This window comes from Biomphalaria glabrata, chromosome 6, assembly GCF_947242115.1.
Source record: "Biomphalaria glabrata chromosome 6, xgBioGlab47.1, whole genome shotgun sequence".
Lineage (NCBI taxonomy): Eukaryota > Metazoa > Mollusca > Gastropoda > Planorbidae > Biomphalaria > Biomphalaria glabrata.
This window is the reverse complement of record NC_074716.1, coordinates 53,205,867-53,231,731: the sequence shown is the minus strand read 5'-3', so window position 1 is coordinate 53,231,731 and position 25,865 is coordinate 53,205,867. Positions and strand designations below refer to the sequence as shown.

The following is a 25,865-nucleotide window of genomic DNA, read 5'->3' as shown; positions in this document are numbered from 1 at the left end:
ATCTCAGCGGCGAGGTGCGCACTTGGAACCTGTCTAACTACAATCATACGCGCATAACTAACGGCCTTGACGGCCTTCTGACTGAAGTATGATTGAGAACAAAAAAATTAGTTCTTTAAAAGCTCTGAGTAACATGTTACTTTTTGTGTTTTGGAAAATACCTATTCATAAAGAAGATAGTAACAAATATGTTTGTAATTAATGAGTTCGTGTGTTGAACCACGCGACTGCTAGATTAGATCTATGGATAATATGCTGTTTTAGTACCCGGTAAACATCAGAGTGGAAATCGGTTAAGTTTCACAATTATGACCAATGCCTTCGGGCGGTGGACACGATCCTGAATGGAGGACATATAGTCTTTTTGTCGGACGTCTGGTAACCCTAACCACATATGATCTGTTGTCAGTATCTATTCCTGATATGGCTATAAAGTTTGCTTTCGTTTTTTGACAGTGGTCAGCAGGTCATCGTAGGGCCCGATTGCCACTGTGAGACTTTTTCGAGTGTCCTCATATGTGATGCAATCTTTGTAAGGGACACATAGGGTCCATCGATAGTATTCTGTAACATCTCAAAACATAGGGTCCATCGATAGTATTCTATAACATCTTAAAACATAGGGTCCATCGATAGTATTCTTTAACATCTCAAAACATAGGGTCCATCGATAGTATTCTAATAACATCTCAAAACATAGGGTCCATCGATAGTATTCTATAGCATTTCAAAACATAGGGTCCATCGATAGTATTCTATAACATCTCAAAACATAGGGTCCATCGATAGTATTCTATAACATCTCAAAACATAGGGTCCATCGATAGTATTCTATAACATCTCAAAACATAGGGTCCATCGATAGTATTCTATAACATCTTAAAACATAGGGTCCATCGATAGTATTCTTTAACATCTCAAAACATAGGGTCCATCGATAGTATTCTAATAACATCTCAAAACATAGGGTCCATCGATAGTATTCTATAGCATTTCAAAACATAGGGTCCATCGATAGTATTCTATAACATCTCAAAACATAGGGTCCATCGATAGTATTCTATAGCATTTCAAAACATAGGGTCCATCGATAGTATTCTATAACATCTCAAAACATAGGGTCCATCGATAGTATTCTATAACATCTCAAAACATAGGGTCCATCGATAGTATTCTATAACATCTCAAAACATAGGGTCCATCGATAGTATTCTATAACATCTTAAAACATAGGGTCCATCGATAGTATTCTTTAACATCTCAAAACATAGGGTCCATCGATAGTATTCTAATAACATCTCAAAACATAGGGTCCATCGATAGTATTCTATAGCATTTCAAAACATAGGGTCCATCGATAGTATTCTATAACATCTCAAAACATAGGGTCCATCGATAGTATTCTATAGCATTTAAAAAAAAAATAGGGTCCATCGATAGTATTCTATAACATCTCAAAACATAGGGTCCATCGATAGTATTCTATAACATCTCAAAACATAGGGCCCATCGATAGTATTCTAATAACATCTCAAAACATAGGGCCCATCGATAGTATTCTAATAACATCTCAAAACATACGGTCCATCGATAGTATTCTATAACATCTCAAAACAAAGGGTCCATCGATAGTATTCTAATAACATCTCAAAACATACGGTCCATCGATAGTATTCTATAACATCTCAAAACAAAGGGTCCATCGATAGTATTCTATAACATCTCAAAACAAAGGGTCCATCGATAGTATTCTATAACATCTCAAAACATACGGTCCATCGATAGTATTCTATAACATCTCAAAACATACGGTCCATCGATAGTATTCTATAACATGTCAAATCCATTGCTAGGATCCTCCTCTCTAGTTCTGCAGTGAGTGTCCAAGATTCGCAAGCATGTAAGAATGTCGCCCTGACCAAGCAGCGAGTAAGTCGGGGACTTATTGCAGAGAGATATGGAGACAAATAAAACTGCTACTGGCCAGAAGTTTTAAATATTTTGGAGCTTTGGTTTTAAACGAAGGATTAAAATTCGCCACACTTAAAATTCGCCACACTTAAAATTCGCCACATTTAAAATTCGCCACACTTAAAATTCGCCACATTTAAAATTCGCCACATTTAAAATTCGCCACAAATGGTGAGAACGATACATCCGATTGGTCTTGATACATCCCAGAAGATTTTTGTGGCTTGTCAGCGAACTGTATACAAGACATTAAAATAACAAGCTGAGACTATAGGGGAACGAACCTCGTTTTAACTTTACAAATCTAGATCATGTCAGAACATGTACAAACATTATTTACAATGAAAACATAATAATAATGTTGATGTTAAACTTTATCATTAAAATAATATTTCTTTTTTTTTTTAAACTTTTATGATGACTTTTTTTTTTCATGCACAGGTTTATGATGGTACTGATCTGTTTAATATTTAGTGTTTTATCTACCATTGAGCAGTACACCAACTTCGCTAATCAGACTTTATTTTGGATGGTAAGTATTGATGTCTAAACCAGAACACTTTCGGTCTCAATATCCTTGGGTGGCTTACCACCTAGGAGAAAAAAAAAATCAATTGAAGACTTGCAGATATACCTAAATACCTTGATCTGTTTAAAACTATGTTTCCCAAACTTTTTCTTTAACGGAACATTTCGCACATTCTGAGTATTTAGCGGAACCCTTTGTTGTTGTTTTTTAGAGAGTTTAATTCACGTGGTGGCCTACTAGTTAATTATTTCAGTAGTTCATGGAATACCTAGTTCGTGGAGCACCTAGTTCGTGGAACACCTTGTTCGTGGAGCACCTAGTTCGTGTAGCACCTAGTTCGTGGAACACCTAGTTCGTGGAGCACCTAGTTCGTGGAGCACCTAGTTCGTGGAGCACCTAGTTCGTGGAACACCTTGTTCGTGGAACACCTAGTTCGTGGAGCACCTAGTTCGTGGAACACCTAGTTCGTGGAGCACCTAGTTCGTGGAACACCTAGTTCGTGGAACACCTATTTGGTGGAACACCTAGTTCGTGGAACACCTATTTGGTGGAACACCTAGTTCGTGGAACACCTAGTTCGTGGAGCACCTAGTTCGTGGAGCACCTAGTTCGTGGAACACCTAGTTCGTGGAGCACCTAGTTCGTGGAACACCTAGTTCGTGGAACACCTAGTTCGTGGAGCACCTAGTTCGTGGAACACCTAGTTCGTGGAGCACCTAGTTCGTGGAGCACCTAGTTCGTGGAACACCTAGTTCGTGGAGCACCTAGTTCGTGGAACACCTATTCAGGCCTCGCGGAACAGTAGGGTTCCTCGAAACACAACTTGGGAAACACTGGTTTAGATAATAGAAGTGAATGATTGAAAACATTTAGTTGGGTTTTAGTTTTATTAAAACTGAATGATTGATTAACCAATTTTTTGGACTGGGTTTTTATTTTCTATATTGTTATAGGAGATGGAAGAATCAAATAATGGACTGGGTTTTATTTTCTCGTTTATTCTAGGAGATTGTTTTGGTTGTTTTCTTCGGTCTGGAGTATGTCATAAGACTTTGGTCTGCCGGATGCCGGAGCAAGTACATGGGAATGCGAGGCCGATTCAGATTTGCCAGAAAGCCCATCTCTATTATAGGTAAGTTCTTATCATCAATCAAATAGAAATGCGCATTGCAAGTGTTTATTTGACACCATGAGACCCACTGGGCCAATAGTCTAGATCGTGATTTAGCTTTTTTGTGTAATTGAATTATTCTAGATCTAGTTACCATGTTTAGATAACTTTAACTTTACAGATTATCTTGTCCCATGTGTTAATCTGTTCGTGCTTGTTAGTTGTAAGATAAATAAATATAGGGGATGACTGTGGCATTTTACGTCTCGAGAGACGATCTTTTCCCTTTGCAACTTCTTGTGTGACTAAAGAGGCCAATCCTTGATACACAGCTGCGGTCACAGGTTGGGCATCTGTAATCACCAGGTGTCGTAGCATTTTCACCCTTCTTTCTGCTTCTGTTGTGTATGACATCTGTAATACGAGACCCTTCCTTTATGCTCGCTCTCCATGTGGATCCAGTGCCCCTTTTTCCCAGCGGATAGTGTCGATTTTGAAGTGCTTCTATCGCGTTTGCCATACATCCGTATACCGTAAAAGTGGGTGACCAGCGGCTCTTCTGCCTTTTATTAGATCGCCATACAGAATGTCTTGTGGAAGTCGACCTACTGGCATTCTGTGAACGTGACTAAACCAACCAAGGCGTCTGCTGCAGCGTATGTTCTGACACCCTGCTCTTCGTAGCACTTCCCATTTGGTTATTTTATCTTGCCACCTTATTTTAAAGATCCGCCTTAGGCATCGGAGGTGGAAGACATTCAGCTTTTTTTCCTGCCATGAGTAGGTTGACCATGTTTCACTTCCGTGTAGCAAAGTGCTCCTCACACAGGTCCGTTAGACTAAGGCTTTAGTATTGTTAGTCAGCAAGATATTGTCCCACACTCTTTTCTGCAACCGTGACATGGTGGCCATTGCTTTGGCTATCCTGTTGTTAATGTCTTTATCCAGTAGAGCATCGTTGGATATGATGGAGCCAAGATAGCAAAAATAGTCAACAATTTCTTATGGATATGTAACACAATATTGAGGTATATTTTAAGAACAGATCGAGAACTATCTTGAAATAATACACAACAGAACTTTTAAATTCATGAACTCTTTGAAATATTCAAGAATGTAGGCCTATATTTTGGATTCAGTTCTGTGTAGTGTATTGAAAAAGATGGTCTTTACATCATCTGCCCTATAGATTGCAAAGTCTGAGCGGGAAACTGTTTGTACTAATATTGTAATACATGAAAAATTAAGTTTCCCCTCATCATGCTGTCCTTGTCGTGCAACAATTCTATCATTATTATACTAAAGATATTTTACAAAACTTCAGGATGGCTGAAATCTTTGAACGAAATTTTAAATCTATCTTTTTGTTTCTAGTTGTGTATGCACTTAAAGAATAGATACATATTTGCTGTGGGAATGTTGTGGGAAGATTATACAGATGAATGTTTTTGAAGATTACATTGATGAATGATGTGGGAACATTACAATGATGAATGATGTGGGAACATTACAATGATGAATATTGTGGGAACATTAAAAACGTGACTCTTTTGTTGATATAACACATATGAACGTTAGTGTGATATCGGTGACAGTGTTACTGCTTGTTACATTAACATGACCAGCCATCGTAAAAAAAAAAAAAACCGTTCCCCCGAAAAAATCAATTAAAAAGTAATAAAAAAAAATCGAAATCCATCTTCCATGTTGTAGATGTATATAATTAATGAGATTGACGGTGTAATGTTACAGGAGTAATCCTGAATAAAATATCCTCCATCAGCAGTAAAGAGATTGATTGCTGTGTAGTAGTGTTGTGTTTATTTGGGTCAGAGATTACAGGGACTTGCCATACACATGCAGATTGGTGAGAAAATGAACACAAAACAAAACACACTAACTTGTGGAATGGGAGAAAAAACAAACTCCCTTTGCCCCATTCAGTGGCGTAGCTAGATAACGTGGGGGGGGGGGAGTCCACTTGAAGGGGCACCCAAATGAATGTCCTATTTTTTTTTTTACATTTAATATTACGCCACTGCCATGTAATCTAGCCATTCGCGTGGAGTCAAAAATACTAGACAGCATTGATCTAGAATCTAGACGATCTTAAAGATGCCCTTTGCGGCACAGAAAGCGAGCCGTGAGACGAGATGAATTGAGATTTTTCACGTGTGCATTATCTCGTCAAGAAACAACGGTGTAATTCATTTAAAGAGTCTTAAAGATCTTTTTTGTGAGTGTTAATTTTACATATATACTGTACCAAATAGAATTTAGACAAATTTATTAAGTACATTTCTCATGTTTTGATGTCGAAATGCAGGGGCCCCCAAAATAAGTCAAGTGCCCGGGCACCCCTTTCTCTAGCTACGCCACTGTTCCCACTCTTTCCAATTCTCTCTTTCTGGTCTCTAGTTATCTCTCTTTATTATTTATAACATTAATATGCCATAAATTATAGAGGATGATTCATTTCGTTTGACCTGTCACCGTATCCATTAACCCCTCCTTAAAATTGAAATAAATTGATTTGAAATTAAGTAGAATTGCTCCAGGTAGGGAAGAAGTGTAGGGTCCAGATCTTTTCTTTCGCTTTCGAAACGACCTACTTTTTTCGCTTTAGAAGAAACACCTTAGTTTCTGAGTCTTGAAGCTAATTCTTTTAACCGGCAGGAAGAGGGCAAGTCATAACTTGTTTTTAAATCCAGCTATTTTACAGAACAATGTCATTTTAAGAAACATAATCGTAATAGAGAATTATGGAAATCACGTGTTTGAAGAGAAAACGTTTTTGTTTAAAGAAATTGTATATATATTTCTTTAATGTTACGTAAACCTTTTTCCTCGTCAGTCAGACATAATCATGTTGAAAAGTGAGATCTAATGACTGTTTTCTTGAAATTTAATTACATGGCGTTTTTTTTTTTTCAGGAATTCATAAATTTTAGCCTCGATAAATCCTTGATTTATTATTGTAGATCATGGGGAAAAAAAATAAAGTTTGTACTTTTTTCAGATATAGGTTGTCTCGTCGTACACAATGTCATAAAGTTAAAAAAACAACTTTATGTGTACTACTGTCAACTCAATGCTATGTGTTAAGTCACTGCTATTTGAACTACTAAGTCCAATACTAAATGTTTCCTTTGTTTGTTGTCCGATTGTTGCATTGCTAATTTACTAAGTTGTAGATTTTCCTGTTAAAAAACCTATGAATTACGACTGATAAAATCTTCTTATCTTATATAGCCTAATACAGACGTTACTTAAAAAAAAAAGATGATTACGTCCTACGCGTCATGCATCTAGTCATGCATATTAACCAATGACCTAAATTCTGCCAAGTCACTGGTTTTCCTGGCTAGCGTAGCCAACCCATTCCATGCCTTAATAGCGCTAGGGAAGAAGGAGCATTTGTACAAATTTGTCCTAGCATACGGAATGAGGAATGTGCCTTTATCTTTGTGTCTTTCAGAGTATTTTATTAGATTTTGTTTTTGTATTAAAAGATTATGGTTTAGTATTTTATATATAATTGCTACTTTACTTTTCAGTCTTCTCTCCTGGAGGCTTTTTAAATTTATTGATTTTACTAAAGATGTTACTCAAGTCAAATGGGAATATTCGTTTGTTATGAATCTCACTGCTCTATTTTGTGTCTGCTCCAGTTTCTTATTGTTTTCTTGAGTTGAGTGGTCCCAAACAATCTTTCAGGAACTTGACCTGGAATTTATTTGTATGACCTATCATCCACCAGTTTCATTCTTATAGTCAATAGTTCAGATATTTGAAGGTTGTGGAGATTGTGAATCTAAGTCTTCTTTAAAATTGACGAAATTTAAAACTTCCTGTAGCTGTGATAAACTTTTGAATTGACTGTTGCTAATGTATATGCAGATCAAATACAGGACAGATAAACAAGGGAGATAAACTGTTCCGTAGACCGGCTGTTGGAAAGGGTTGTGCAAGGTCAGCACATTTGGACTAACGAAATTAAAAAAACACCCAGCAAAATACAAGAAAAATTACTTTAAAAAAAAAAACAACTAATATTAATGTGTAGCTTATCTATTAGTTTGGATGATTGTAATAGATCTATATCCGAATATAAGCTTTGTTTTTTTAAACGTATATATTTTAACTTTATTGTTGTCTCTCTACTTCAAATCTCTTTAATCATATAAACACTTATTGGCCAATAATAATTAGGCACGGTCCTTAATCTCGAAGATTAAAGATGTGTGCAGTATTTCGCATGATCACCCAAACCCAGTCCGCGACCTGCATATTTTGCCATACCTAAAGCAGACAAAGCCGTTATCCGCTGAGGTCAAACTTAAGTTGTCTTTTCGTCGTCTGCGTCTGCTTTCGGCAATGGTCCTTCTTATGAGTTCACCCAACTCTAATGGGTAGGCCTGCCTGGCATAGTTGGTTAAGTAACGGCGGTTGGTCGTTGTGACGGCCACATGGCACCCATAGATCGCAAGGTCTAAGCGGTTATCCAGTTTATCCTCTGTGTCTTTCTATATGTGTGTACACCTCTCTGTCTCTCTACTGCACTTCTGCAAATATGTTTCACCAAATGTTAATGTTCACAAACTTTGTCATTTTATTCTCTCAGACTTTACCGTGGTTGTGGCTTCCATTGTGGTTCTTTCTGTTGGATCGAACGGACAGGTGTTTGCCACCTCGGCCATCAGGTAGGTCATAGCGTGTAATCCTTGACAAACCACGGTATTCACTTGTGAAGGAGGTCATAATATGTAATTCTTTGACAAAGCACGGTATTCACTTGTAAAGTAGGTCATAATATGTAATCTTTGACAACCCATCGGTATTCACTTGTGAAGTAGGCCATAATGTGTCATTCTTGACAAACCAGGGTATTCACTTGTGAAGTAGGTCATTAAATGTAATCGTTGACAAACCAGGGTATTCACTTGTGAGATATATTTAATGAAACTCGTGAAAAAGGACATCCACCCTTAAAACAGAATGATACAATTTTAATAGTAGCTTTACAATTAATAAGCTAATTGTGATTATCTTATAAAGTACAGACGTGCCTTCAAGTAAAAAAAATAAGAACTAATTATTAATAATATTCAATGAACTACAAACATTGAAAAATAAAACCGTAGCCCCGAATAAAATATTTAGCACTTTATGAAACTAGAATCCGCAGTAACGATTTGAACCTGTATTTGTGTGTACTCTCTCTCTCTCTCTCTCATCATTTCTAGGTCAAGGTCATGTAAACACATCGTACACTATTTAGGGGGAAAAAAAAGAAAAAAAATGTAGATCAAGGTAACCTATACAACTTAGTTCTGACAGTCAAACATCACTTCATAAACAATCTTGTATTAATTTTGTAATCTCAATAGTAAAAGTGTATCATACTTAATTATTTCAATTGCAAACATCTCACAATACACTGAGGATTGCTTCAAATTAAAAATTTCGCATCTACAGTGAAATTTCCTTTTCCCGGCAAAGCTGGACATGGTACAATCGTCTCCGAGTAACTCTCATTTCATCTGTCTCTTGACTTTCGTTGTAAGGCTGCTGTGACAGTTCGCATAACCAAATCCCTCCACTTTTCCCTGTCAGCAGCTGTTCTTAGCAGGAGAGAGGCCGGTCCATTCTTTGACATTGTTGAGCCAACTTTTCTTTGGACGACTCTTTCTTCATACTCCCTCCACTGAGTCCACTGTACATTGAAGAATGACATATGATAGTCATGTCTTATAATATGACCAAACGAGCTCAGGTTTATTAACAGTATTAAGTTTATTTTGTTTTTCTTTCCAGCCATAGTGTTATCTTCTTATCTTATCTTATATAATGCAGACGTTACTTCAAAAAAGAAGATGATTACGTCTTACGTCATGCATATTAACCAATGACTTAAATTCTGCCAAGTCACTGGTTTTCCTGGCTAGCTCAGGCAACCCATTCCATGTCTAATAGCACTAGGGAAGAAAGAGTATTTGTACAAATTTGTCCTAATATATGGGATGAGAGATCTACCTTTATCTTTCTGAGTATTTTATTAAATTTTGTTTTTGTATTTGAAGATTATGGTTCAGTGTTGTATGAATAATTGCTACTTTACTTTTGAGTCTTCTGTCCTGAAGGCTTTCTAAATTTAGTGATTTTACTAAAGATGTTACTCTGGTTATGTGTGAATTTGTTTGTTGTGAATATGTGTTTTAGTTGTAAAAGTACCAAACCCATTTGTCTTCTTTTCTTGGTATCTGATGCCCTGCATATTTCTGTAGCATTTACTTCCAAAGGCTTACATTCTTCTTTCATCCCAGCGTTCAGTTTCCAAATGTTACACTAGACCACTAGCAAAGAATGTAAATGTAATTTTACTTGAAATCAAATGTTACTCTTCCAGATTTTCACACAGTTTGCTCATTACAGCAGACGCCAAGCTTAAACTTCTTCTTCTTCGTTCTTTTTTATGTTGGAACGTTCAGATGACTAGTGGTTGGTGTTCCTAATAGATAATCCTTCCTGTTTTATCTTGAGAGGATAGTCCAGAGACAGTTTTTAACCCATTTTAACAACGCTACAACCCTTATGATTTAATCACAACCACTTAGGCCTACTTAGGGGACACTGGACAATAATATAACTTTTGCAATGAATAATAAACAAAAATAGGGAAATCGGAATCTAGGAACATTGATATCACTTGTTAAAAGTAAAAACTTATTTTACTGTAGGGTTTCTCTCTAACAAGAAGGGAATCATATGTAGACCCATTCATGACATGTTACATGTAGTTAGCATTTGCTCTTGTCTGAACACTCTCCAAAAGTGTTCAGTTGAAGAAGCAATAACAACTATGTTGAGATGAAACTTTAAAATAATCCGTTCGTCTGGGGAGTGAAAGGTGCAGTTTGAACAGGTCATTCGTGTGGCTGTTAAGTTTCAAATGTTCATGAACTGAACAGCAATGTGTCTGGTTTGTTTCAATCTTATGGAGAAGGCCTTTAAGAAAGACTGGACCATCTTCTAACGCAGCGAGAGAAAGAGAGAGGTGGATCAAACTTCACAAAAATTGTTTGAGAAATCTTGAATCAATTTATATTGTTGTCTATGGCTCTTGTGATTTATGAATGTAATGAGAGTTCTCTCCCTTAGTTATGTTTAAATTAAAAGAAATATATAAAAAAAAAAAAAACTAGCCCGATAAGAAAATTAGTTTAAAAAGTACATTATCAAAATTGGGCTAATTGCCTTTTCATTTTCGTTTCTAAGTCAATTAAAATTTTTGAAAAAAAAAATAGAAATAGTAATTAGGCTACTTTAAAAGAAAAAAAAATAAGATTTGTAAAAATTAGCTTGTGAAATGGTGATTGATCGTCTGATTAGTTTACAGAGATGTAGAGTTACTGCCCTTGTAACGTCCATCGCTTTGTCTCAATCAGTTGAGTGGGAGATCACTGCCATTGCACAGTGCGGAACTGTAAGAAAACTTAGAAACACTGATTATGTTGACCCTGGGGAAATACTGGGCTTTAACCGGGAGTTGGGGTTTTGACTACTAACATTTGATTTGAGATTGGGCAAAGTAATTGTAAATATATAGGCCAACATATTTACAACTGATTTATATAAATTTGTTCTATTTGATGTATGAATTAACCTTATTTTTAATAACTTAGTTATAGAACATTTAGCACTTGAGCTATAAAGGGGAAGTAACCTTTCAGTGATTATGGGCACGACATGGCCTAAATTGTGCCCAAAATAATATCCAATATCAAATTAAGAAAGCTTTCGCGACCATGTCAGAATGTCATCAGTTAGCTTGTTAAATTATAGGAAAATGGCGGGGGTTCCAGATGTGCTCGGCCTTCGGCCACGTATTTTAATTTTAGTCTGTGCGTCCGGAGTACTTGACATATTGGAAATAGCCAGGTTTTGATATGGACTTCGACCTCTTCCAGTCTCTGCTTCGGACCGACTTCACAAACCGTTCTGGTTCTGACTTCGCCTCGTACTGGTCACATTGCGAGGTAACGTGAAGTCTCTTAATTCTAACACCCTCGCTCTTACATAGGCCTTCTAGAATCGGATGGAACGTCGCTTGACCACTGGTTGATCACATCCGCCGTGACTTGCGTGCGTAATATTTTCAACACGGGTCCTCGCCGAACTGGCGTGTACTGTCACTCGTCACGGTTGACCGCTCGTCCTGCGCTGGACTGGGGCGATTTGGGTAGGCTAAAAGCACACACAGCACTGCCCCCATCTGTTCCACCACCAGGTTTATAACATATAAACAAAACAACGCCTAGTTAAGACTTTAACTGGTATACTAACTGATCGTTGTACCAATGGACCTCATTCACCAATCGTAAACAAACAACATTTAGTCACCTGATCTTATTGAGAAAACAACGAAACAAACGGTCACGTGACAACCATCATGAAATAAACATGAGATCGTAAATTATATAGAAGAGATAGAGCACCACGTGGCTAAATGTTGTTTGTTTACGATTGGTGAATGAGGTCCATTGTATAAATGAGAATATTATTTTCGTCTAGTGTTACAGATCTCTATGTCTCTTTCCTTTTTTTTTTCGACACACACACACACACGCATACTTTTACTTAAATGTCCGGAAACCCTTAGATTGGGTGGACTCATGGTCGGGCTAAAATCCCGAAATTTCAAGTCTTTATCGAAATTCGAACCCGAGATTTCTTGATTCGAAAAACGACATCTTTACCACTCAGGCACCATGCCCCTGAGTATTGCACGATAAAGTAGTGTTTTAAAAACACAACAACAGAAAACTCTTAGGAGCATATTTGTGTATGACTTTAGAGTATTATATCTTCGTGTTATATGCTTGCGAGTCGTGGACGTTGACTGCAGAGCTTGAGAGGAGGATCCTAGCAATGGAATTGAGATGCTACAGAAGGATCCTAGGCATCACATTCAAAGACCGCATCCCAAACCAAGAAATCAGAGACAGGGTTACTGTAGCGATCGGAGCCCATGACGACCTGCTAACTATTGTAAAAAGACGAAAGCTTAAAACCTTTGGCCACATTACAAGATCTATGGGGCTCGCAAAGACCTTCCTTCAGGGAACAGTGCCAGGAGAAAGAAGAAGAGGCAGACAGAAAAGGCGATGGGAGGACAACATTAAAGAATGGACGGGCCTGCCATTGAGAGAGGTTCTAAACAAGGCAAAAAAAAAAGGGAGGAATGGAGAAAGACGGTCGACAAATCTTGCCTGGTGCCCCAACGGTCCAACAGACTAAGGGATAGGTAAAGGTAAAAAAAAAGGTTGAGACTTTAGAGGTATTCAGACCACGATAGCTTGCGATTCAAAGTTACACCTAAGTGAGCACCCTTAACACAATCGTCACCTCAACAGCAACGTATGCATGCGAGACTTAGAAGTCTCTATGTTTATATTGAGAAAAGACTTTATGTAATGGCTCAACAAAAATGGCTAAGACGGATTTTATCAGCCAGCTACAGAGATCGGGTCTCAAATTAATAAATCCGATGGCGAACTGGGAGTCGGGACAACTTAATGAGGTTATGACCGAGCGTCGCATGAGGTTTGCAGGACAGAATGAATTACGCTTACCAAGAGTTGCGATGACATGGAGGCCAATATGAGGAAAGTGTAAACAAGGATGCCACACTTTCATGGAGGATCTCAGGGTAGAGGACACCAGGTGGGAAGAGGCCCCAGACTTTGCCCCAATGCGCCAAAAAGAAGCGGGGGGGGGGTGTGTCTAAGAGCACTATTTATAGTGTTTTACCTGTTTGTGATTATTACATTCTAGTCGAATTCTCCCGAAGGACGGCGGTGGATGGTGACTGGTAGGATTCGAACTCGGGATCATCGAGACCATCGAAAGACAGTCCAGAGCGCATACCACAGGACCAGGCATCCATCACTATTTTGCTTGCTATATAGCATATCTTTTAATTAAAGTTAATCCATGCAAAATTCGCAAACAATTCTTTCATTCTCTGGGTATCTAAAAAGTTGTTTACACTATTGGTAGTGACTATTGATTGTTTTTGTGATACAATCTTTCATTACTAGAGATAAGGCCACTATTGGCTGTGTAGTCAACAGATTTAATAATGGGATAATTATCATCTGACGGATTTCGTATAACATGAGTCGATAGTGTAGGGGAAGGTGCGCCAGAGCTTATTTCCCTTTTTTCTTGAAATGTGTTAAATTACTGTAAGTCCTTGTGGACGAGTGGTCAGAATTTCCAAGATCTGACACTACTGCATCACCCACTTCACCACATACTGCATCACCCACTTCACCACACACTGCATCACCCACTTCACCACACACTGCATCACCCACTTCACCACACACTGCATCACCCACTTCACCACACACTGCAACACCCACTTCACCACACACTGCATCACCCACTTCACCACACACTTCACCACAAACTTCATCACCCTATTCATCACCCACTTCACCACACACTTCACCACACACTTCACCAACCACACACTTCATCACCCACTTCATCACACATTTCATCACACACTTCATCACACACTTCACCACACACTTCATCGCCCTATTCATCACCAACTTCACCACACACTTCACCAACCACACACTTCATCACACACTTCATCACACACTTCATCACACACTGCATCACCCACTTCACCACACACTTCTTTGTTAAAGGACATACTGGCCTACTCTTTCATATTTCCATCAATATGACATCGCTCAATGATTGAAAATAGTTATGCAATGATTGTTTACACACGTAAAGTACTTAGTTATAATGATATGGTGATGACGTCTATGTCATCAAACATATAGTATATTTATGATGATGTCTATGTCATCAAACTGAGATATTATACTCAAAATGTTAGAAATATTAAAACTTATAGTAATTTGAAATTAAAGAAAGTTAATAAAAATAAATAAAGTAAAACAGACATAAAACTAAAATACTATTTATCCTTCATATATTCGTGACCCAAACGATGCAAGAGAACTTATAAAACGAGAACAGAGCCATGATGCTTCTAACAAAAATAAATACATATTTAATGAGAAAAACACCATTAGTAAAATCATTAAGATATAGGCGTAATAAAAAAACACTGCAAGACAGAAACTTTTGTCAATTAACATTTAGCAATAAATCGTAAATTACAAGCATAAAAACCAGCTCTAATAGGTACCTAACATTAGTTGTGGGAAAAAAAGGGCGGTTGGTCGTTGTGATGGCCACATGACCCCCTGGTTAGCCTTGGGCCACAGAAATAGACGATCTTTACATCATCTGCCCTATAGATCGCAAGGTCTGAAAGAGGAACTGTAATAACAAAATCCAATTAAATTGTCTAAAACAAATACCAAATTGTAAGACCAATTCATATAAATGATCTTTTTCCACCGGATTTATGTTTGTGGAGGCCCCGGGGCAGAATTTGTGTGGAGGCCTCTTCACTTTTTTGAAAACTTTAATAAAAATCCACTTATTAATAATAATATCTAAAAAATAAAAGCTATATGTTAGAAGAATGAAACCGAGTACTTGTAAATTGAAACTTATTTCCCTTCTTTAAACAAATTAATATGCATAGTTTTTTTAATGTATATTTTTGAGTTTGTGGAGGGTAAGGCCCTAGAATGACGTAGGCCTACTGTCGTAAATCCTGAGCTGGAGCTGCATTTATATATTACGAGCGCACTACAAGCGGACTCTTCATAACCACAAAAATGTTGCCATCCGTATGATTTAATTAATATTATGTCACTTAAATGCGGAATAAAATGTAAAAAATATTACCAATTTTGTAGGCTTTGGGGCGTATCCCCGCCTTGCTTCTTTTAAATCCGACCCTGCCACCAAAACTTTGGACAGAGCTGCATAAACAATGTCTTAGATAAGTTTGTTTAAAATTAACCTGAATGGCAGGATGCCGCAGGATTAATCCACGGCAATGTGTAGAACATTGTACTTTTATGTGAAAAAAACTCTGTAATTTAAATGAAAAAGAAAAATGAAGCTTGCAAGCTATAAACTAACTTAATTATTACTGTTCTTATTTTTATGGAGTCGTTGAGACCCGGTGTAAACATTTATTTTCTCCTCCCAACCATGACCCTCCTCCCGCCCTTTCAAGGGGTGTCCGTTTTTTGCAGATTCTTCGCATGCTGCATGTTGATCGACAAGGCGGCACTTGGCGGTTACTGGGGTCAGTGGTCTACATCCATAGACAGGTAATAAAGCGACTTTAATGTCAAGATTTTAGCTGCTTTCTTGTGCTTCAATGAACGGGCACTGATCTAGAGAACTCTTATCTGTTCCAGGAACTCATCACAACTCTCTACATTGGCTTCCTTGGCCTGATATTTTCGTCCTACTTTGTCTATCTGGCGGAGAAAGACTCTGGTTCAGACTTCAATAGCTATGCAGACGCTCTGTGGTGGGGCGTGGTAAGTGACTGTGATTACTTTTAGAACGATAGAGTTATCCCTCATTTAGTTACTGGCTATAGAAAATATCGAAAGTAGACCTGGTTGACATAGTGCTTCCAGGAGTGTCCTGCTTGGCATTCGTGCCCCAAGGCAACGGCCATGACCTCAATTTGTTTCCATTATATTCTTGTAGTAGGACGACTAATGCCTGCCTGCAGGTCACATGACTGTCAATGCAATCTTGCTGGAGTTGGCCCTAATAATGTCCTTGCTTGAAAGAATAATATGATAGATAGCTGACAGACTCAAAGGGCTACAAACACAGACATTCACATTTAAAATTATCATTATCATATAAGATAAAACAATAGTTGGTTTATATTTCTACTATATCTAGAAATACTGCTGAAAGCTTAATGCCGCCAAGTAGGGCCTATAGCTTCAGTATTTATTCCAGAGAAAAATGTTTCTTTAGTTTTCATTCGTAAGTGATTATATTTGGCTTTTAATGTTAATAATGAATAAAGGTTTGTTAGCCCAGGGATAATATCATAATCTACCACTAGTCCACATCTGAAAGTTAAGAAAAGATGCAAGTTTTAATTTTGTTAAGGTTTTATGTCAAACTAACATTACTGGAGGGCCTTGAAAAGATATATATTATATATGTAACCAACTATGCAGGTCATCAATTGAAAGAAAGTTAATTCTAAGGGTCAGAGTTATGTAACAAAGTCTAAATCCCATTTGGGAGACAATAAATGGAAAGAATTATTAATTGTCATTGTTATTTAGTCAGTAGTTATTGATCATCGGTAGGATGGCTGCCTGGTCGTGCAGTGTGTGTGCTGGACTTATCGTTGGTACTGGGTTCAAACCCTGCCCATCCCCCATCGTCCTGTGGGAGGTTTGGACTAATAAGTAAATCTTATTCAAAGAAGTAAAACAAACAAACAGTATTTCATTTATTTAACAAAAATGTTATATATCAGTCATTATTCTAAATCGTATTATTTGTACTAGTGCTTTATGTTTTATGTTAACTTTTGCATGGTTGGATTAATGTTTAATTGAATTGAGATTAAAGACATTAAACTCATTAGAACTTTTTTAAAAACTTCTACACTGTGATTCTTCTGTGTGTTTAAATAGAGGCACCTCTGATCTTGGAAATGTATATGTCGCATTATTAGAACATCACTATCTAACTAGTAACATATATAATGTAGTTTGTAATGTAATGTTTTTGGTACATATAATTTTCTCTTCAATAAGAATTTGTATTGCTTTACAAGTATATTTAATGTTCATGCATTTTTCACTTTACAGATTACAGTGACTACCATTGGTTATGGAGATACAGTTCCCCAAACATGGATGGGTAGAATTGTAGCTTCATGTTTCTCTGTCTTTGCTATTTCCTTCTTTGCGCTGCCAGCAGTAAGTCTTTTGGTTCTCGTTTGGAGTTAATGTAGTGCAACCATTAAAAATTAATTATGTCAAATTCAGTTCTAATCCATAGAAATTTTGTACATTTGACATGTGGAATTTATTAAATATTATCTTTACGTGTGCAGAATATCCTTCCATGATTGGGAAAGAATTAATCAATATGCAGATATTCTTGGCAAATGTTTCTGTCATCCTCACTGCAACTGACAAACCCAAAAACATGCATTACTTTAACCCTCTAGTGTCTACTTTAACCCTCAAGTGTCTACTTTAACCCTCAAGTGTTTATTTGATTGCTACTTGTGTTGCTTTGTTGGAGATGAAACATTTATTTCACAACGATTCCAAGGAAATGGTTTTCAGTGCAAGCATTTTTTACTTAAACAAAATCTGTGCAATAAAAGCATAAAGATCCTATATCATTTATACAAGTCAACTGAAATGGCTATAATATGTTAAAACAATTATGTCAAGGAACAAAAAATAAAATTGACAAATCAGTAAATCCAATTGATAGGCTATATTTTTAATTATATAAACACACAATTTTTTACATTTACCCTTTAAATCTTATATTTTTATACATAACAGATAATAGTGACCTCTGCTTTTCATGTGTCAATCTAGTCATGCATATTAATCAGTGACTTAAACTCTGCTAAGTTTTCCTGGCTAATTCAGGCAACCCATTCAATTCTCTAATGGCACTATGGAAGAAGGCACTGTATGAATTTGTCCTAGCATACTGCATTCTTCATTAATCTTCAGACTCAAAGACAAGCCTTATTATTATTAAATAAGAAATTTGCCTTTATATTTGTGTCCTTATGAGTATTTTAGTAGGTTTTGCTTTTTTCATTTGTAAATTATGGTTCAGTGTTTTATGTATTATTGCTACTTTAATTTTTTTTTTCTTCTGTCCTGAAGTGTCCCTAAATTTAGTGATTTTACTAATGGTGTTACTTTACTCTATGTGTATATAAATCTCACTGCTCTAATTTGCATCTGTTCTAGTTTTATTGTTTTCTGTATGAAGTATTCATTTATTTTTTGGACTATTTATTAGCCACTGGAAAAAGTGGTGTTAGTTAGTCCAGAATGTTGCAGTCAGGATTCTCTGAATTTTGAAATTCTCTCAACATGGGTCACCTCTGTTTCCTTCTGCTATTTTCAGTTTCCATTTGAGAACAAACTTATGATGTGCATTACAGAACACAACATATCCATCTGTTAAACAAATCCAGCTATGGACAGTAATTGATTAATGATCCCCTTAATTTTTCATATGGCTACTTTGTTGGCATAAATTTAATTGGTGATCAATCTATTCTTTGACTTTTCTTTGGCAGTACAAATGTCCAAAGTGTATTTCTACAAAGAAATTAATGATTCTTATTCATACAGTGGACATTGTTTGTTGTAACAATACATGTTTGTAGTGACAGTGATGGTGTTAAAAGAAATATATTTTTATGTACTTTACAAAATGTAGGAAAAAATGATGAATAAGGAACAATGAAAAAAGTGAAACTTTAAAAATTCAATGATACCTGTTAATACTTATATAAAACACAATTTAGAAATTAACCTTTAGCTATATCAAGAATAATAAACAAAATAGTTTAAATGCTTAAAATTTTAAAATAACAATTGTTATAAGATGGTTGCCTGGTCATGTATGCATTCAGAATGTCAACACAAAGGTCCCAAGTTTGAACCCTGCCCACTGCCATTTCCTGCAACTCTGCAGGAGGTCTGTGCTAGCTCCAAAAGTATAAAACACAAACACAATAATGTCAGTGATTCAGTATTGGTCTAGTCAAATTATAAGATGAGATCTTGAATGTTAAGTTTGTTTCATTTTACTCATTCACAGGGAATTCTGGGATCTGGATTTGCCCTAAAAGTTCAACAGAAACAAAGACAGAAACATTTTAACCGCCAGATTCCAACAGCTGCTTCTTTGATTCAGGTATAACTCAATAATATATTTAAGAATAGCTTTGTTTGCTGAAATGTAACCTATTGACTAGAACATAATAACATAAACTAGATCATATTTTAAGCCTATCCCAGACATTAACTCCCATTTAAAAATCTACTCCAGTGACTTATCAGTCTGTAGTCTGCTTGATTGCTGAGTACTTGTCTATAACATCTGCTAGATTGCTAAGTACATGTCCAATGTAATGTCTATGACATCTGCTAGATTATGACCAATAGCCATCAGGGCTTTCTAAGGGACATTAGTATCAGAGATGAAAAGCTGACTAGTGTCAGCAGCTTCAAATACATCAGAGCTATTGTCTCAGATGAGGGAATGAAACCTGAACTACTGGCCCGAATTGTGCAGTCCACAGAAGCCCTTTCAAAACTTTAAGTAATATGGAAAGACAAAGGCATAGCTCTTAGCACCAAAATCAGACTGATGTGCTCCCTGGTCATGGCCACATTTTATATGCTTGTGAGTCTTGGACGCTGTCTTCAGAGCTACAGAGGAGGATCCTAGCAATGGAATTGAGATGCTACAGAAGGATTCTAGGTATCACATTCAAAGACCGCATCACAAACTAAGAGATTAGTGACAGGGTTGTTGCAGCTATTTGGACCCCATGCTGACCTGCTATGGTAAAAAATGCAAGCTAAAAATCTGTAGCCGTATTACAAGATCTTCAGGGCTCGCAAAGACTTTTCTTCAGTACTAGGGAAACAAAGAAGAGGCAGACAGAGAAAGCGATGGATGGCCTGCCATTGAAAGAGGTTTTAACTAAGGTAAAGGACAGAGAGGAATGGAGAATGACAATCGACGAATCATGCATATAGCCCCAACGGTCCAACAGACTAAGGTATAGGTAAAGGTAAATATTGCTAAGTACATACCCAATGTAATGTCTATAACATCTATTTTTCTCTTTTCCTCCAGTGTTTGTGGCGTTGCCATGCAGCTGACCCAAGTTTCAACTCTACAGCCACTTGGAAAATTCACATTCAGGAAAAAAACTTCAAGAATTATTTTATGAATCACTCTACCTCTTCGTCTGCATTGTCCAGGTATGTCCTTTACAGGATATAGAATAGTCAAGGTAGATCTGTTATAGACTTGAGCATGGTATGTCCTTAACAATTAAGGTAGATCTATTACAGACTTGAAGATATACTAGGCATGTTTGTTGCATAGTATAGACTTTGTTCTTGTGTTGCTGTTGGTCGTTGACTTGTAGCACCAGATTGCTAGTACAGCTAAACTGATGTAGGCGTATTATATTTTAAATAATAAAACTTGAAATAACTTCAATAAACTTCTTTTTTAAAACAACTAAATACAACTTTCATTGCAATACAGACAAATTCAACTTGAGATGAAATACATGTAGTAGACTTTGGTAATAATATAAAATGATATTTTAAATGAAATCTAACTCATTACAAAATGCATCCTTGGTAATCCTTACACTCTGGTCTTCTGGAGTCAACTCTTGTTTTTAACATAGATTATGACAGAGAAACTTATATCGCATCATTCTACAAGACTCACAATTAATGCTCCTTTTCTTCGTCGCCTAGAAATCACACACACTCTCCATAATTCCATGTAGGCCAATAGCATAATAACTTAGATTACTGGGTTAAAATAGGACAGTTTAGGGTAGTTCCATTAGAGAGTTTAGCATAGTACAGGTCGAGGTAGCTCCATGGTAAGCATTATCCAATATGTCCACTGCAAGGTAGTTCACAGAAGTTGTGTTTGTTTCCTGAGGCTCATAATTTTGTCAACTGCAAGGATTTGAAAAGAAAACTGTTTTTTTTTTGTTGTTACTTTAATCTAATACATGGTCAAATTAAATTTCAAATTAAAATGATGGCTAGAACATCATTCATTGTCATTGCTGTTGCATGGATATTCCAAATAGTTTTAAAATATTTTACACAAAATTATAATGAATAAGAAATAATAAACATAATAAAGGAGCTATAATACAAACCATTAACTTAATATGTAGCTAAATCTGTTAGAAGTGACATTTTTAAAAATATGTAATTGATAGCTGGATACAATTTATTATAGTGACCATAATCTTTTTTTGTTAGCATCAGTACAATTATTTGATGCTTTTTCTTCAAATACCATGCAGGGACCTAGTAACATTACATTCTTTTTGATGTTGTTCTTAATTTATTCAAATAAAATATTTTACTATAACCTTAAAGCTTTTTGAGTGATCTAACCTTCTAGACCTTTAAAAAAGAAAATACCTCAGTGTAGTGGTATAAAAAATCTTATAAATAAAAGTCAGTCTTTATTTTTAAATCTTTGCATTTGATTAGTTTTGATAAATTTTGCACCAGAAAGTTTGATGATTCAAAATAATCTTCCATTAGTTTGATAAAACAAACAAAACATGAGTCCAACTAGTGCATATCTTTATGTCAGTTCAGATCTGACATTAATATTTTAAGAAACGCTCTCTTGAAATACTTCAGTTAAAACAAAACCAATTCATTTTCATTATAGTTAGAAAATAAATTTGTTATTCCATTCATTCAATTCTTTTGTGATGATGAAGTGTGTTGGACATTGTCCAATTTAATTATTGTTTAGGAATTTCAGGTCCATCAATAATAATATTAACCTAATTTTAAAAAAAAATAATTAATTCTCAGACATTTTTTAACTTTTTAATTACTTTTTTTTTGAAGTTCACAAACATCATTCACACTAATTGATCTCTGATTTTAAAAGTGAAAAATAAGAAAACTAGGATTTAAACTGTTTAACAAGAAAATGTTTTCATTTAATTTATAGACTATTCCATTATACAGCAATGATATACACAAACAAAAACACAAGTGATAAATATCTTTAAAATTTTAGTTGGAAGCTTATGTTATTTTTTCAAATTCTCTTTTTTTTTAATTCAAGAAATTATTAAGAAATACAATCCTTGCTAGGTTTGACCTGTTAATATTTTACTGAGTCAACTACTTTAACTCTTTCTCTCCTAACTGACAATACCAACATTGATTCCAACAGAATGTGGTAAATAATTACGGAGAGAAAGAGTTAATTTTCTAGCAGTCAAGTTCTCATTTTTTATCTTTTGTTGCCTTCTCCCACTGACTAATACTTCTATTGTTCATGTCTCTGTGTTGGCTACCTTCAGCCGTAGAATGACTATGGCTCATCTAAAACACTTTTTCATGTGACTGTAAAGCCCAATTTTGGAGAGACACTCCAGTCCACATATATGGCAGGTTAAGGTGTCTTTCGCTTTGATGGTAGAGGAGTTGACCATTTTTTGTATGGCACAATTTTCTTCCAGAGCTGAGGCTCATGTTTTTTTCACTGTCAATAGCTTTCTTGGTCACTGTCTCTCTCCATCTAGTGCCATCTAGGGCTATGTCTTTCCAAAGATTAGTATCAATGTTCACTGTCTCCATTAGATTACATCCACATAATGGAGGTGGGGCAACTAGTTTGTCTTGAGCCAGTCCATAGAGAATGACTTTCGGGATGTGATTGTCCTCCATCCGGCGAACAGGTCCAAGCTAGCGCATGTTCATGTATTCAGCAGATAAAGTAATATTTTGCATCATTGAAATGTCCCTTGAATAACTAATAGTAATAGACCTATCTACAATCTGCAGAAGTCTTCTTCCCAAATCCTGTTGTCAACAGAATGAGCTCCACATTTTAAATTCTATTTTCAAACACATGGTGTAAGTTTCTGATGTCCCTTCGGAAATGAAGATTGTTACCTTCTAGTGCAAACCTCCTGCTGGAAGGAAGGGGATAGCAGAGGGTGGGGTTCGAACTTGGAAACGCCGAGCTGACATTCTAGAGTGCACACCACAGGGCCAGGTAGCCATGCAGTTCTTGGGTGTTAAAAACATACTTAGAGAATGTTGGACAAAAATGGCCTTGTTGGTATCAGAGATGGAAAATGCTTAGTTCATCAGAAGAAAAGGATTGTACAATCTTTAATTCCAACCAGGTAAATCATTTAGTTGAATTCATTCTCACATCCTCTCATGACTTAGATCAGTGTTTTGTCATTAGCATTATGTCATTAATTCCAACAAATCTATCGTAAGTTTCACACACAAAAAGAGCAGCATTCTCCTGCTCAAGATATTTCCTTTGATAGCTGGATAATTCTATCACTTATTTTTGGACCATAACTGATTAAAAATATTATTTCATTTTTACAGTGAAATTTTGATTGATTTTTGATGCTGACACTTCTTCTTCTTTGTAATTGTCATAAGAATTAAGACTCTTGGAACTCTTTGCCTTTGGAATCTTGCCTCCATTTGCCTGTCTGAACAAATTTCTGTCTGGGAAAGATCCAAGCTGATGTAAATTATTACAATCCTATTACTGATCGCTCATATCCCAAGATGCTGGGATTAGAAGTAAGGCCAAACTCCGAGCACACAGGGGAAGCTCCCTCATATTCCTTCACTGTACCACATCAGATGTGAGGATAGTGACATGTTTGTTGGGGCTTTCTTCCATCCCCACCAATGTAATGGACTCCAACACAATGCAATCCAACTCCGATTCTTTTTTTGCTAACATCTCCTCTAATGACAGTTTTCACCTGAGTGCCATGGTGACACTGAGAAGTATGGCCTAGGGATGCAGATACACAATGGTTTTTTAAATGGTTAGAATGATGCAGAAAACTGAATCTAATCAAACAGTCTGCTGTTCTTGACCTCCTTCAGTCATAGAACAACTTATCACTCATGACTAAGCATAAACTTGTAATTAAATATATTTGTGAGAACATTTTGATCTATAGACTAGTGTATTCTCCTTGAATGTTTGGACCTTATAGGATGGCCAGAAAGGCAAGTATGTTGAAGAAAAGACGGAGTGTCAGAAGTTCACTAGGCAGTGGGCTGGAAAGGCAAGAAAGCATGACATCCCTCACAGGGCAAGACATCAGTAACCACAACCGCTTCCCAGGTAGATATAAGAAGTTAAGAAAATATGTTTTTTGGGTTAAATGCAAATATTTCTGCAATGAAATTTTATTCAATTTGTGTAGAATTGTGAATAGGGTTCTTTGCCATCTTTGGTATCTCTTGTGGTTAGGTGATCCCACTTAAAACAAAGAAATGTTAATCATTAGCATTATTTATGATGCTTTTAGTCTCTATCCCCCTGATCTACTACAGACTGCCAAGATCTTTTTTTTTATACATAGATTGATAATTTTAGCTTGTAGGCTCAAAAGGTTAAAAATGATTAGCCTACTGCTTTAAAAGATTGATACATTACTTTATTTTTAAACAATCAGTATAACATTACATAAATAAATAGCTTTATGACTATGAAAATGTCTATTCATTTTTAATATATAGATTCGTCGATCAGTTCTACATAGTCCTGCTGCATTTTTTCCCCCACCAAATCACTATCCTTTTAAAAATGCACATTTTATATAACAGGAAAACCATCCTTAGAGATGGCTGATGAAGATGACTATGATGACATGATCTACAAGCCTGAGCAGTAAGTTCTTTTTTTATGCTAGTCAAATATTTCTTTAAGGTTTGACAAAGTAAACTATTACTGTAATTTAACTCTTTGGCTCCGCACCAACGCACAGGGCGTTGATTTTAAAAAAGGGGAAAAAAGTCGGACCAACGCTGGGGGCATCGGCTATTTCAAATTTATTTTTTTCGTTTCCATTTCTCCGATTCTTGTTTTTTATTGCTTAATTGTTTATCTAGAATAGTTTCCCTTTGCTAAACATCCGGAATTTCCTTCATTTAACGTGTTTTTATTTTGTACGAAGTTTGTAAAGAGATGACATTTATTTTTTCTTTGTGCGTGTTTTTTTAACATGGAGCTAAAACCAAGGCCATATAAACTTTGTAGATCTAAATATTTCTTTGATAAAGAAGTATAAGAATTCAGATGACAGTGGTTTTGTTTCATCTGATGGTGATATTGATAAATCTAATTATATAGATCTAGATCTAGTAAATTAATTTATAGGTCTAGACCTAGGCCTAAGCCTAGGTCTAGTAATAATGAAGTTTATCAGCTGATGAAGCAGCTCCACCCCCAGCTAATGTTCAATGTAGATCTAGAACTAGTTTAGCTGTCTCTACATTATCTAGATCTAAATCTAATCAGATAGATGTAGATCTCTAGATCTATCATCTAGGCACTGAAACAGAACAATTTCAGATTTATTGCACCAAGAAATTGGGTTGTCAACCTAGACTTAGTCAGCACTGCATCTATTGAGATGGAATGTTTTTTTCATTGACAATCACATTGTTGATAGTCTTGTTAGCAAAA

General features: G+C 36.1%; 1 protein-coding gene across 4 annotated transcripts in view; it reads left to right on the top strand.

The window, feature by feature from the left end:
• LOC106058847 (potassium voltage-gated channel subfamily KQT member 1-like) overlaps positions 1-25,865 on the top strand; it is a 127,608-nt gene that overhangs the window by 78,670 nt on the left and 23,073 nt on the right. For all 4 annotated transcript variants that reach the window (XM_056032569.1, XM_056032567.1, XM_056032568.1 and 1 more), the window contains exons 3-12: positions 2,413-2,503; positions 3,506-3,632; positions 8,236-8,314; positions 15,799-15,895; positions 15,986-16,111; positions 17,423-17,533; positions 19,422-19,517; positions 20,469-20,596; positions 24,388-24,518; positions 25,004-25,067. In XM_056032569.1, the coding sequence (XP_055888544.1) occupies positions 2,413-2,503; positions 3,506-3,632; positions 8,236-8,314; positions 15,799-15,895; positions 15,986-16,111; positions 17,423-17,533; positions 19,422-19,517; positions 20,469-20,596; positions 24,388-24,518; positions 25,004-25,067 (1,050 nt within the window). The remainder of the gene's footprint in view (positions 1-2,412; positions 2,504-3,505; positions 3,633-8,235; positions 8,315-15,798; positions 15,896-15,985; positions 16,112-17,422; positions 17,534-19,421; positions 19,518-20,468; positions 20,597-24,387; positions 24,519-25,003; positions 25,068-25,865) is intronic.